Source organism: Solanum pennellii, chromosome 9 (genome assembly GCF_001406875.1).
Source record: "Solanum pennellii chromosome 9, SPENNV200".
Taxonomy (NCBI): domain Eukaryota; kingdom Viridiplantae; phylum Streptophyta; class Magnoliopsida; order Solanales; family Solanaceae; genus Solanum; species Solanum pennellii.
Genome location: NC_028645.1, coordinates 5652637 through 5667211, shown reverse-complemented (window position 1 = coordinate 5667211; position 14575 = coordinate 5652637). Strand labels below are relative to the sequence as shown.

The window sequence follows — 14575 nt, the reverse complement described above, 5'->3', positions numbered from 1 at the left end:
GAAAGATTAAATAATTTAGTTTTAAATATTTTAGGAACAACAATTTCGTAGCAATTATAGGTACTTATGATCATATCCTTGTAGTTCTTTTAATCAAATTTTTGGTGGACTCGTGGCCATAATTAATTGACAAGCTAAATAGGTCTGGCCAAATGGCCCTAATAAGAAATAGGAGGCAATAAAATATATAATCCAGCCTAGAAAGTAACTCTATAAACTTGCGCCTCAGTCTCACGTTGTCTATATGCTCCCATCCGGCGGTCGTTAGAACCTCCACCTTCGCCGTCTTCTCCTATTGGTTTGATTCCTTCTTGCTCCACCCTTCCTCCACTTTCTGCAGCCCACACAAGAGCATTCGCTACTAAAAGGTAACTCTTCTTTCTTTCTTTCCCTCCTTTGAACTGTTCAAGTTGAATTTGTGGTTCAAGCGCTCTTTTACTTTGGTTTCGAGCTGACCTCCATGCTTTGTTGTTAGAGATGATGTTTTACCCCAGCATGTTTGGTGAAAGTTTTTGCATGCTAATGTAGATTAGTAATAGCTTTGTTGATTTAGCTGTAACGAAACACCCCCCCCCCATCTGGGCGTTATGTAATTATTTATGTTGCACCCCTTCCATTTCAGATTAAGAAACTGGTTTTAATTTATTATGTGGTTTAATATATTTTTTTATCCTAATGGATAGAATTTGGGCTTTGTCAATATTAATGATGCGTTTTCCTGTTGTTGGTAATTCTGCAAAATCTTTGAATTCCTTTTGTCTGTGCTAATGATTGCTAGGTTAGCTAAATAATCCGCCACTTGATTGCCCTCCCTGAAAATATATTGAACTGTAACATTTTGTCATTGTACTTCTTTGATATTTCATCCATGATTTCTGCAATTTCCCATGGTACTCTCCATATTTATTGAACAATGTTCTTTAGAGTGAGTGAATCAGATTTAATAACCATGTTTTGTAAACTATTTATTGCACTAAACCTTAAGGCCTCTTGTATTGCTCTTGCCTTCGCTTCTTCATAGAAATATCAATTCCGTCTACTTGTGCATAGATGAGGTCTCCAGTTTTGTTTCTTATGCAAAAACCATACACACTTTCTCCTAAATTTCCTTTACTCGCACCATCTGTATTACACTTCATTTGATCTTCCTTCGGTAGCTTCCATTGTACAATCTGGTAGTAAATCCTTGGCTTATAAGTTCTATTATTTTCACCATTTCAGACCAAGTCTTCCAAGTTATTTTTGACTTTGAATTGTTAACTATCACCGCCAATTAAATTCTCATTTCCACTTGTTTTACAAACTTTTAGAAGGTGGACTTACCTCCATGCTTGATACGGTTCCTTTTCTTGAACAAATTCCACATGATGAGAGTTGGCAAAACACTAAAAATACATTTGAGTTTTGTAGGAACTTCCACATACCACTAGCTCTTGATCATCTGCATCAGATTTCTGCCTTCTGTATAAACCTGCTCATGAAGCATAATACTTCCAAAGCTTTTGGGAATTGTTAGATGTTAGAAAAAGATTTGACATTGTTTTCATTTGTTGTGTCTCATAACACCAACTGTGAAAAATAATAAAGTTGATTTTTGGAATATCATAGATTATTCTAGTATAGTTTTTAGAATAGTCTAGTGTAGAATCTTAAATAGTTATCTTCAAGAAATATCTAGATATTCTAGGGTAGACGATAAAGATCTCTAGAATTTTCTTTGTAGAAGTATCTAGAAGAATTTCTAGAACCATCCATGAAAAAGTATATACATGGGTGGTCTTGTACCTTTATAAGCAACCAAAATCAAGTAGTCATCTTTTATAACAAAGTTCTTTTATCTAAAATACTCTTTCTCCCTTCTAGCTTCCTCTTCCTTAGTTGATTCTTCTGATCTTAGTTAACGATCTTGGGCTAGCATAAGGGTTTCTTGATTATACTTTTCTTCTTCTATTCTCTACATGATATCAGATCAATAACCCTACGTTGGTTTTTGGGTGTTATTTCAAGATCGGATAAGAGGTAGATTCAATTAGTTTGTCTATATGGATTTTTGCGACCGTGTTAATGGACTTGGGATGGAGTTGTTGAACCAGTCCAATTACAAGGTGTGGAACACATCTATGGATACCTTGTGGGAGAGATTTGTGGGATGTTGTTAATGATAATGACACAAGTCCTCCTGCTGACGGACCGGAAAACAGTAGCATATACAAGAAGTGGAAGCAGGTTAATGCGAAAGAGGATTTCATTTTATAGAGGACAATCTCCTCTGGTTTATTTGATCACATTATAAAGTGTCAATCAGATCATGAAATATGGGAGACCCTCGATCGCTTGTTCAACAAGAAGAATGAAGTTGGGCTGCAGATTTTTGAAAATGAATTGGCTTACATCACTCAAGAACTTATGTTTCGAGATATCTTTGTTGAATTCGGAAGAGGCTATCTCTGAAGCACGAATGAGAAGAATTGTCATTCGTGGGTTGAAGCCTGAATATATTCCATTTGTGACATCGATTCAAGGATGGGCTCAACAACCATCCTTGGAGGAGTTTGAAAATTTGTTGTCGTCACAGGAATTACTAGCCAAACAGTTGGCTAGTGTGTTTGTCAAAGATGGAGAAGGATATGCTCTTGTAGCCGACAAGAGAAAGTTTTAAGGAAAAAAAGAGATATGCCACACTCTCGATCATCAGGTGTTTCGTGCTCACCTAGAGAGAAGGAAGAGCCTTCTAACTATTATGGTAAGAAGCCTCTCAGATGTTATCATTGTGGCGAAGTAGGGCACAATAAGAAATATTGTCGAGCCAAGGAGAGAAATATTACTCAAAAAGTTGCCGAAGAAGAAGAGTGGAAAAAATGTTTAGTAGTTGCGGCTCGAGAAATAGATGTCATGATTTCCGTCGATCTTGAAAGATATTGGATCGAGGATTTAGAATATAATATTGCCGATCACTTGGAGAAGCAAGAAACTGATGTTGTTGACATTAAGTAAGAAATTTTGGAGGATGTTCCAGGTGGTGATATGGTAGCTTTCATTGAAGAAATAGAAAAAGAAGATCTCGATAAGCAATATCTGAAACTACATGTGCTAGTGGCGACCTTTATAGGAGAAGCATTGATGGAGATGCACTGGAAGCACATAAATATTTGGTCAGTCATCTGCAATATCAAGACCAATTAATGGCTTGGAGCAATTTTTGAAAGCAGATGGAGAAAGTAAAGATCAAATAGAGGAAGAAGTTGATATTAAAGTCTTGGAGTCAAACGATATGCTCTTTGAAAGCTTTAAAACTGCCAAAAAACATATCAATGAGATGATAAGAGAATATAACATCAGATGCTAAGTTGGTGTTGAGACTTCATAAGAAATCGATAGTTCTTCTCTATAATTGCTGAGAAGTTGAGAGAAAGGGGGAGTTTGAGAACTCAACAATGAGATAATCTACATGGATCAACTGACGATGAAAATCTTTATCATTTGAAGAAGGAAGAGGAGTCCGGAAGAAAATGCTGAGATTTTCACCAAGACGTGCCTCAAAGCTTCGTTTGAGTTCTTCCACAACAAGTGTGGGGTAGTTTCCAAAAATCACTTTAAGGGGGAGTGTGAAAAATAATAAAATTAATTTTTGGAATATCATAGATTATTCTAGTATAGTTTTTAGAATAGTTTAGTGTAGAATCTAGAATAGTTATCTTCAAGATATATCTATATATTCTAAGGCAAAAGATAAAGATCTCTAGAATTTTCTTTGTAGAAGTATCTAGAAGAATTTCTAGAACCATCTTTGAACAAGTATAAATATGGGTGGTCTTGTACATTTTTAAGCAACCCAAGCAACCAAAATCAAGTAGTCTTATCAATCTTAGTTAACGATCTTGGACTAGCTGAAGGGTTTCTTGATTATTCTTTTCTTCTGCTACTCTCTACACAAACATCAGGAGACAATATTAATTCTCACACTCCTTAAACTGTCATATGTGGAAATCCTCCCTTTCCACGCCCTCCATAAAAAGAATTTAATCTTAAAAGGAAAGCTTTTCATCCAAATCATATCATATAGTTCCCCCTTCTCCTTTTTATTTCTCATTAAATCTTAGGCTGATTTAACTGAAAAAGAACCCTTTGAGTAGCCTATCTACCAAGATTTATCCTGATCCCTATATTTATTACAGGAGAGATAAAACTCACAATGTGATCAGTCGTTTCTTCCGAATATATACTGTAAGAGTTTCCTCTTATACCATTGATCCTCTATAATAAGATTTTTCTTTTCTAGCTCCTGCCCCCCCCCCCTATTTTCTTCCACATAGTACCAAAACCCTTGTTGTCCAATCATCTTTCTCCATGCATGAGATGCCCCATGTCTTTGTGCCATAATAGGATGCCATTTTTTTACAATATTGTTTGTTCCACATAAATTCACTCCACAAAGAATTAGTGGATGTTCTAAATATCCATCATAATTAGCAAATTGAGCATCTGATACATCATGCATCGATCTAAAACCCACTCCTCCCTCTAATTTTGGTAAGCACAGTGTTTCCCAGGCAATCTAGTGTATCCATTTTACTTCTATATGACCCCAAAAACTTTTTGCCATTATCTTATGAATTTGATTTATTATTCCCTTAGGAGGATTCATAGCATACATAAGATAAATAGGCATTGATTGTAAAACATGAGCTATTAAAAAATAGCTTCCCCATAAGTCAAAAGTTATTTTGCCATCCCATCACTCTTTTGGCAACATTCTTTATTAGCTTTTCAAAATATGACTTCTTTTCCCTCCCATAAAAATTGGGCATCCAAGATATGTAAAAGGAAAGACACCTCGAAGACTCCGGTACAAAATAAAGAACATTTTCATGCAAATATACATAGCTTTTGTTAAGGTTTATGAGTTGCCCTGATACATATTCATATCTCCGAAAAATCTTTATTATTTTTTTCATTGACCTCTTATGCCATGAACAAAAAAGGATTGTATCATCCTTATAATACAAATGATTAATCTTTCTACTCCATTTAGGCCTCCCAAACAAAAAGAATGACCATTAATTAACACGGAGTACCAGTAATTAGATATTAATCTCCACACCATAAATATAGTCTTCTCATCAAACCCAAATCTTCTCATAAATGGAATAAAAAATATCCCTGACACCTATCATACACTCATAAATTGAATCAGAATATCCCAAACACCCTATCATACACTTTAGCCCTATCCAACTTCACCACAACATTATGGTATGCATTCCTCTTGTTTAGGTTTCTAAATATCTCTTGCCTTCATAAAACATTTTCAGCAATACTTCTTCCTTTCATAAAACCCAACTGATTCTTAGAGATAATATCATGTAGAACCCGAATTATTATTTTATGCATTACCTTTGACAAATCTTATTAGCAAAAGATCTCAAGTTTATAGGTCGTAAATCTTAAAATTTACTGACCTTCTTCGGAATTAGAACTACATTTGTATGAGAAATATATCAGTATTTCACCACCACAAAAAGTAGCCATCACCATCAGCCATATATCTTTCGTTATGACCTCTCAACATGTTTGAAAAAATTCTTCTGACAATCCATTAGGCCCACATATGTGCTCTTTATTCAAGCTGAACACTAGTTCCTTAACTTCTTCCTATGTAGGCGCTCTTTTCATTTTGATACTCTATATTGTAGATATACTTCTTTCGAGCATTGCTTATCCTCATTTCATTGACCCTCTTTGAATTGTTCCCTAACATTAACTGCTTCATCTCCTTTGTTTTGAGTGATACATATCGTATCCCCCGCTAAATTTCGTCAATCATCGGTTTCCTCATGCCTTTAGGATACAAAGAAATAAACTTCATATTTCCATTTCCTTCTTTGAGCCATTGCATCCCATACTTTTGTTTCTAGTAATCCTCTTTCTAGTTGATGATATTGTTTTATAAGAGCCTCTTCAGGCTTAGCTTATCCTCTTTATTTGTCATTGAAGGGTTCATTAGATATGTCCTCCAAAGTGAATATATATCTTCAAAGAGATATTCCCATATATCTCCTTACTCCACTACATCTCGCATACACTATTGTTATGATGATATCCAACTTCAAGAAGTCTTTTCCTCCAACTTTCATCTTTTTTCATCATTCTTGATCAAATACTTGATTGCTTGACTTCTTTAGATCCAAGTCCTAAAATTCACCAAATTAAGTTAGTACATATTAGTAAATTATACTAAAGACACTTAAATTCAATAAAAGACTAATTCATATGTTGGTAATTTGTCAACTTACCACTTATATGATGCTTATGACATTGAGCAAAGAAAAAGAAAAGGCTCTCACATCATGTTTCTTAGAAGCTCCTCGTGTAAAAAATGGGGGGTTGTTCAAGAATCTCCTTCCCAACTTCAAGAAGTCTTTCGTTGAATTCCTCCTCAAAACAGAATCACGATCCAAGGAAACCATTGTCTTATTTCACAGCACACAAAGAACGATAAGAACACTACAATTTTGAACAAGGTTTTAAGTCTCAAAAACCCAAAAGATATCACCAGAGAGTAAAGGAAAAAATGGAAGTGTAGAAAGGCCTAAAAGGTAACGTTAGATACTATTTTCTAAAGAACAAGTAAGAGAACAACCAACACATATATGTCAATGAGTGAGTAGGACTATTTGACAGATGTGCACTTCCTAAGTGTATGCACTCTATTTTTCATATAACCCCTTCCTTTCTCTCTTTCTGTCTTACTTGTTCTTTGTAAACTACTATCTGGCCTTACCTTTCAGGTCTTTCTACACTTCTATTTTTCCCTTTGGTCTCTGGTTTCTTTTGTTTTTTTAGACTTAAACCTGGTTTCAAAATTGTGGTGCTCTTCTTGTTCTTTGTCTGCGGCGAAAAACGAAATGGTTTCCCCGACACGTGCTTCTATGTCTGAGTAGGAATACAAAGAAAGACTTTTTTAGGTTGGCAAATAGCTGCTTCAGCATCCCCTATCTTCTAAAGAGGAACTGCTGGAGAAACTTGATGTGAGAGTCTTTACTTTTTCTTTCCTCAATGTCATAAGCCTTGTATAATACGTAAGTTAACAAATTACCAACATATGAATTGCCTTTTTTCTTGAGTCTTAAGTGTCTTTGAGTATAATTTAATAACCTAAACTAACTTAAATTGGTGGATTTCGGGACTTGGAGCTAAAAAAAAGTTAAGCAAACAAGTATTTGATCAAGAATGATGAAAAAAACATGGATGTTAGTGCAAAAGAAGAAGAAAAGTAAAGCTTGAGAAGTCACAAAAATTGTGCCCAAGTTTAACTTTCGTGGAGCCATTTATGAGGGTAGAAGAACTTGAATTTGGCTTTGTCTGAAAAAGGAACAAGTTTGTCCCACTCCACAAAATGAAAATGGGGAGATGAAAATTGGAATGTCTCCATGATTTCACTCCGCAAATGCAGCAAAAGGGCATCTTTGTCTATATTTTGAGAGTTATACAAATATGAATTATGTCATTTTTCTTGTTTATTTGAGTAGTCTAGGAGGAGTATCTCTAGTTAACATTGCAAGGATTAAGGGATTTTCACCATAGAGTTTGAATCTTCTTATTTGTTTAATCTTGAAATATGTTTATTATTTTATATTTCATATTGCATTTTCTTCTTCTAGTATGAGTAGCTCAACATATTAGTCGGGGTTTTAGACTCTTATGACTTTTATGTGATTAAATACTAGGTTATCTTGCTTATTATTATTTGGGTTGTGATTATCTACTTGTTTACATTCTTATTTGTGAGGTTGCAAACACTAGATTTAGCCCTATATATTCATTTCTTGCTCGGAATGGTGAAAATTGGATTAAGTTTTTAACAAGTAGCAAAGAATGAAGTATATTAAGGAATTAATTGTGTTGATTAACGAAGTTGAACTAGGAATAGGGAGATTTCTACTTGGGTCTATCAATTGGGTCTTAATATTTTCCTTTGAGTTTGGGAGAACCTTTGGGACTAGCTTGCTGGAGTTGGAAAATTCTTGTAAGTAATTATCAATTGGAGCGCTGTCATTAGTCCTATGCATTTGAGCAAGATACTTGTGTTCATGAAGCAGTTCTGTCACATTGAGGCTACAACCCCGGTCGCTCTCTTAATTAAAAAACAAAATATTGTTACTGCACTCTTGTTGTTGATTAAATCATATGTTAGAAAACAATCTAACTTTATTTTTAATTACTCAATCACCCTTTTATTTGAATATAAGCTTAGGAAAGTTATTAATTCTCACACTCTTGACATCTTTACATGCGCGTACTTCTTGTGGGATCGACCCCAACTTTTGTTGGGTTTATAATTGATAATTGAAATAAACCAACAAAGTGCGTATTAAGTCACATTTCATAACTCTTTCATGTGTAAGAAGTAAATGTAAAAATCCTTAAACATGTAAGTTGTCAATTGGGGATTTTAGCCCCATTTCTGGAGTCGTATGAGGTGGAAGTATCACGTGCAATTCTATGATAAAGAAATGACTACCTACTAGAACTTCGATCAAGCACCACTGGTCAATTCCACTTTGGGGAAACCCTAGACATGTTACAAAGCAAACTAATCAAAACATCTATCTAGCAATACTCATGTTTCAGACAGATCTATGTAGACTACTTCTGCTTTCGGTGATGCCCACAAAAAATTTGATACTTCGTTTGATATTTTTAGTCTTGTGTCAAGAGATCCATTATCGAGAAACCATCGGTCAATTAGCATTCTCACCAACACGGGAGGCTTGGATAGTAGAAGCTTGATAAGTTGCATCTCAGGTGTTGTTCCTCCAAAGCATTTCAACTCAACTTCCCTTAGGTGATTAAATGTCACGTCTGAAAAACGTTGAAGTTCAAGACATTCCAAGATACGATCATCCTCTTCATCTTCAGAATACAACTAAGAAAGATAAGAAGAAGTCAACTCACATATTATTGAGGGTTAAAAAATTATGAAAAGAGTCAAAATACTAAGAACCTGAATTTTGAGATACTCTAAGTATGGAAAGCTTTTTATCAAGCAAAAGGTGTATGAAAGCTTATATGATTCAATCAACATAATATGAGGCAGATTAAATCGCTTGATAGTGTTAAGATGAAAAGGAAGTCTTGTTGGTAATTCATGTCCTTCTTCAGCATAGAACTACAAAAAAGATTACCAAAAATCAAGATTAAGTCGCCATAAAAGAAATTCAATCCTCTGAAGTGAATAATAATGAAGTCATGGAGCAACATTTACCTCGAAATCAGAGAAGTCATAGCGGAGGTGCTCAAGAGCAGAACAAGACTCAAATTTTTTTGCGAATTCTAGATCTTCTACCTCCATATTGAGACCTTCAAGAGATAGTTTTACTAGACGAGGGGCATTCTTTAGGGATATAGAACTTGTATAACCCGTGAAATCGAGTGTTCTCAATGTTGGGACATTAATTTCGATTGTATTTAAGTTTTCTAAGATAACCAGCACGAATTGGTCAAGCAACGGGCAATGATATATTAAACTTTCCAATAATTCAGAAGAAATTATGACGTAACATAATTCCAGGCTAATTAACCTATTAAATCCTTTAAATGCCGAAGAATGATGTATTGAGCAATTATGAAGACTTAGATGTCTCAACTGTGAACATGTGAAAACGGAAGAAGGTAATTTGTATTGTATTTCATATGAAAGGTGAAGAACAAGATGTTGACTGCCATTTCTAGAGAGAAAATATATGAAGTTGTCAATCTCACGAGAATTTTCCAAATCAATGATGTCGAGGGTAAACTTAGTAATGGGTCCCTCATGAATAGTCAACAACTGGGAAATAATCTTTTTAAATTAACTGTAGGGTATAGCAAATCATTTTTTGTTATCCAATGAGATCTATCGAGATTCAACTCTGTACGCCTACACCAGTTATACCTCCATTTCTTCGATAAGATACTTGTTCTTGCAGAATCTTTACAAGGAAAACATATCAAAATGACATCATTTACGTTATCTGAAAGGTTACTAAGTACGTCTGGGAATAAACTTCGACAACACTTTCTTTCATTAGGAGACATCATATACCAATAATCACCAAGAACCTGTAGAAATAAACTATAATACGACGTATAAGCAATCTCCAAATTATTATATAGAATCATAATATTTTCTTTTGAAAACAATTTCGTTAAAAATAAAGAAAATAATCACTCTAACGGATTAATTAGGAATACATGTTTCATAAGTAGCATTTCAAGCTCCTTGTTTATGCTACTCCTTCAAATTCTCCAAAGCCCTACACCGGCAACCTATATCGCTACTCCATGCCACCCATATAATGCTCTACGTATAATTTCTTTTGTTTACTTATCAAACACTAGAAATAAATGACAATAATAGAATACTTATGACCTTCGGGTCATGGTACTATAGAGGATCCTTCTCAATTTCGATCATTGTGTTCATGGTCTAATGATTGTTTGACAGACTCTTCAAGCTTATTAAGGGGTTAGGCCATGAAAATTGTGAATATTTAGAAGAGAATTATATTTATCAAAGTAAAAAAATTGATTTTTTAAAATTACAATTGTATTTGATGATGCTTACAAATTGGAGGAGTAATTTTAATTATTTTTGAGTAATTTAAAATGAAAGTGAGAATAATATTTTGATAATTTTTCAAATTTCAAAAATCACCTTACTCTAGAAATAAAACACCCCTAATAAATAAGTAAAAATGTCATTTCATATTTTCCCCAATGAATTATGTAATTTTGACTCATAAATAAAAGCTTAAAAAGCTTTTTCACCATGCTTGAACATCAAATTAAAAAGAGAGAAGTAGTTTTGAAGCTTACCAAGTATGTTGTGCCAATATTTGAACTCTTTAGGAGAGAGATAAAAGGAGGAATTGGGGAAAGAGAGAAGTGAATAACATCATAGGGTGTAGTTACTAATTAAGTAAAACATTATATGGATATTTTATTTAAATATTGTTATTTGATTTAGGCATAAGATTTACATTATTAAAATTATATAATATAACAATAAAATGTCACTAATAGAAGTGAACAGCGAAAATAGTTATTATTTCATATATTTCAATGATAAATTGATGGAGCCGGCGATAACTTTTCCACCTTATTATTTTAATTATATATAATTAGTCTAGACAAGACAATACCAATTCTTCTTAAAAATTATTATTTATAGAATTAGTATATTTCTTTTATATAATTATGGTGTTTGTGTTAATTTGTGATATGCACACTTGAGATTCTATTATTTTGAGGAAAATAAATATCGTATAACTTTATCACATTTGATGTTGTGTTATAAGTATAATAGGATATAAGATATTCTCTCTTCACCAAAATTAGGATAGATAGAAAGAAATTATCTAATCTCTTCTCTTCTTTTTTTCTTTTGTCTTTGCTCCCACTTTTGTTTGGATGGTTATTAAGAATATTTTAATAATATATCGTATTGTATTATATTATATTGTATCATATTATATTTATTTTTATGAATATAATTTAGATAAGATAAAAACAATTTGAATGATAAATCAACGAGAAAAATAGGGTAGAACTGTAGAGCCATTAATATGGGCTAGCCCACCCCATCCGAGCTAACTCATACAGACACTTTACGGGTCAGGTCGAGCTAGCCCATTTTTTTATGTGGGTAAGAAAACGACATGTCCAACCCACAAGTATGTGGGCTACAGGCTTGGCGGGTCAGCGCACTTTTTAAAATGTTATTTTTTTTACAATTATTAAATTAAATTATAAGTTATAATTTAAAAATATTATTATAAATATCGACAAAACAATATTACGTGATGTTAATGTTACTACTTGTTAATCAAAACCATATATAAAATTATCTTTATAATAATTATTATGTTTCTTTAAGTAAAAGTAGAAATATCTAAATGGAAATATTAACATAATTATTTTGAGTTTGGATTCTCTTTAATTTAAAATTTTAATACTATATTATATTTTTAATTAACTTTTACTGGGCCACGGGTCCTACCAATATTTTTCAAATCCCACAAATCAGCACGCTTATTCAGACCGAGCTAAAAAATCATTTTCTTAAATGGGCTTCAAAAATCTTAGTTCAGCCCTATAAAATTTTGAGTTAGGCTAGGCCGGCCCAACAGGTCTAGCTCATATTGACGGCTCTAGGTAGATGCAAGATAATATAAAACAGAAGGATTGAAGAAAAGAAAATATTAAAGTAATGACACAATTACATCAAATTGGTCGATAACATCTAACATTTAAATAACGATAAAAATGAACATTCAAAAACCATCCAAACAAGGTGTAAAGGAGAAAATCTAAAACAGCAAATCAAAGTTACTCAAATGTAATATGCATAAGTGTAAACAAAGGTACCAACTGCAAACACTAAAAAATATATAAAGATATAAATAACAACTATGCTTTAATCCCAAGCAAACTATAATCGATTATCCATGTCATTCCTTTTAAGCTCATTGATCTCCAAATACTAGGAGATCCTCTTAATCGAAAAGAGGCTTTCCTTGTGCGTTACGAAAGATTCTGAGTTCCTCATATTATAAATGTTGAACATCTTCATCACCCTAGTCTTTGTGTCATATAAGTATTCCTTTGAGTTCTTCTGGTGTTTAAGAATCAACACTTCACCGTTCCTCGCGCCACCAACAGCAATAAGTTTCCCGATTTCTGGCATTGATCTCTCATTTGGTCGCGTTGATTTAGATGGACATACATAATGTGTCAATTCTGCCATGATCGTGTGTTTCTTGGACCAAACTTGCCCGTGAAAATCTTCCAAAATCCAAACATCCATTGTTGCCTCGGCATCACAGGTGATAAAAGAGAGAAATCCATCCAATTGGATCAACGCGTAATTGTTAGTTTTATTAACCACTTCATCGCGTTCTGGAAGATAGGTAATACTGAATTTCCCCTGTTTTACATCCATTGAAACGAAATACTCACTCGAATTAACATACCAATGCAGAATCCTTCCGTTAATCGATACTAGATTCTTCCAGCAAAAATTAACATCGAATGGCTGATTATTTAAACCTTCCCACAGAGCAGAATCAACTCGTTCCCATTTCCAATTTTCATCAGCATTGCTAAGATTGAATATTTCGAAACCAAAACAGTACTTAACAATGTGCACTACTTTATACTGCTCTGTCAAAGAGTCAAATACAAGGGCTGCACTACATGTTCCATGTTCACAATGCGAAGGGCATCCAGGGATAGTGATGCAGAACTTTGTGGCGGGATTTATGACTCGTAGTTTCCCAAAGTAGAAATCATCTGGCTCACTCATCAATATAAATCCATCACAACTAGAATGCTTGCGTGTTTTATTTAGTCCAAGATCACGCGATTCACATTCAAGATCTTTTCCAATCTCAATCAATTTCGTTTTCATATGCCTTGTATATCCTGACTGTATTAGTAACTCTGATGTCGATTCCTTGAAATTTTGCTCAATGAAACAAGTTCTAGAGAAAATTTCTTTCCATGTTTTGCAAACGGCCATGACATTCTTATGAATGTATCGTGGCGGGATCTTCACAAGTATGTTAAATATGATCTTTTCTTCAAAATCAGAAAGAGGAATAATGTTATGACTCTTATCAACTACTTGTTTTTGTTTCATTCCTCTGTTTCTGTTTTCTTCATATTTGTTTACTTGTAAGCTCAGCATCTGTCGTACGAATTCAATGTCATCAATTTCGTCCCCCATTCTTGTAGCAGCACGCGTAAAAGAATGCAGTAACTGCTAAAAAGTAAGATAAACATGGCATTAGCAACTCGCGAGACAGTAATGGTCAAAAATACATCTAAACTATAGTTTTTTTCCGAATCCCATACTCAACTATTCTTTCTTCTCTTTACAAGACTAAACTATCAACTCTCTTTTAATACAAAGAGACCTCAATGCTCAGTTGGTCGAATATTTGTTACCAATCGACAACAAAGTCAACTCAGCATCAGCGTGTTCTTTGATACGAAGTGAGTGCTAGTTAATGTAGGAAACTTAAAAAAAATATAATTTTGAAAATATAATTCGATACGAAAGTTTAGTTCGCTATATGCGATACGAGGCATCTCCAGAAGGAGCCAACAATTTCACAAAGTCCTTGTCAAAAAATATGAAACAAGTAGACAGAGGTAGAAAATAAGGGGAATCAACATTATATAACTTAAACTTTGATTTAAAGTTATTAAATAATATGAAACAAATAGAGAATAAGGGGAATCAACATTATATAACTAAAAATTTTGACCGAACTAAATATTAAATAGTATAATTTTCCAGCGAATTTGTCACGACCCAAAACCGAGCCGCGACTGGCACCCACATTTACCCTCCTATGTGAGCGAACCAACCAATCTAAACCTTAACATTTCAATTTAATATCAACATAAAGCAATGCGGAAGACTTAAACTCATTAATAAAAGACAATTCAATAACTTCTAAAATTCAACATCTATTATTTCCCCAAAATCTGGAAGTCATCACCACAAGAACATCTATGATCAAATTAC

At 33.6% G+C, this 14575-nt stretch overlaps 1 protein-coding gene and 1 pseudogene across 1 annotated transcript; both read right to left on the bottom strand.

The window, feature by feature from the left end:
• Nucleotides 1–8620: 8620 nt before the first annotated feature.
• Nucleotides 8621–10080, bottom strand: LOC107029938 (annotated as a pseudogene).
• A 2443-nt stretch (nucleotides 10081–12523) lies between these two features.
• LOC107029937 (F-box protein At1g30790-like) lies at nucleotides 12524–13768 on the bottom strand. The gene has a single exon (XM_015231371.1). It carries the CDS (start codon nucleotides 13766–13768, stop codon nucleotides 12524–12526), a length of 1245 nt encoding a protein of 414 aa, XP_015086857.1.
• Between the last annotated feature and the right edge of the window lie 807 nt (nucleotides 13769–14575).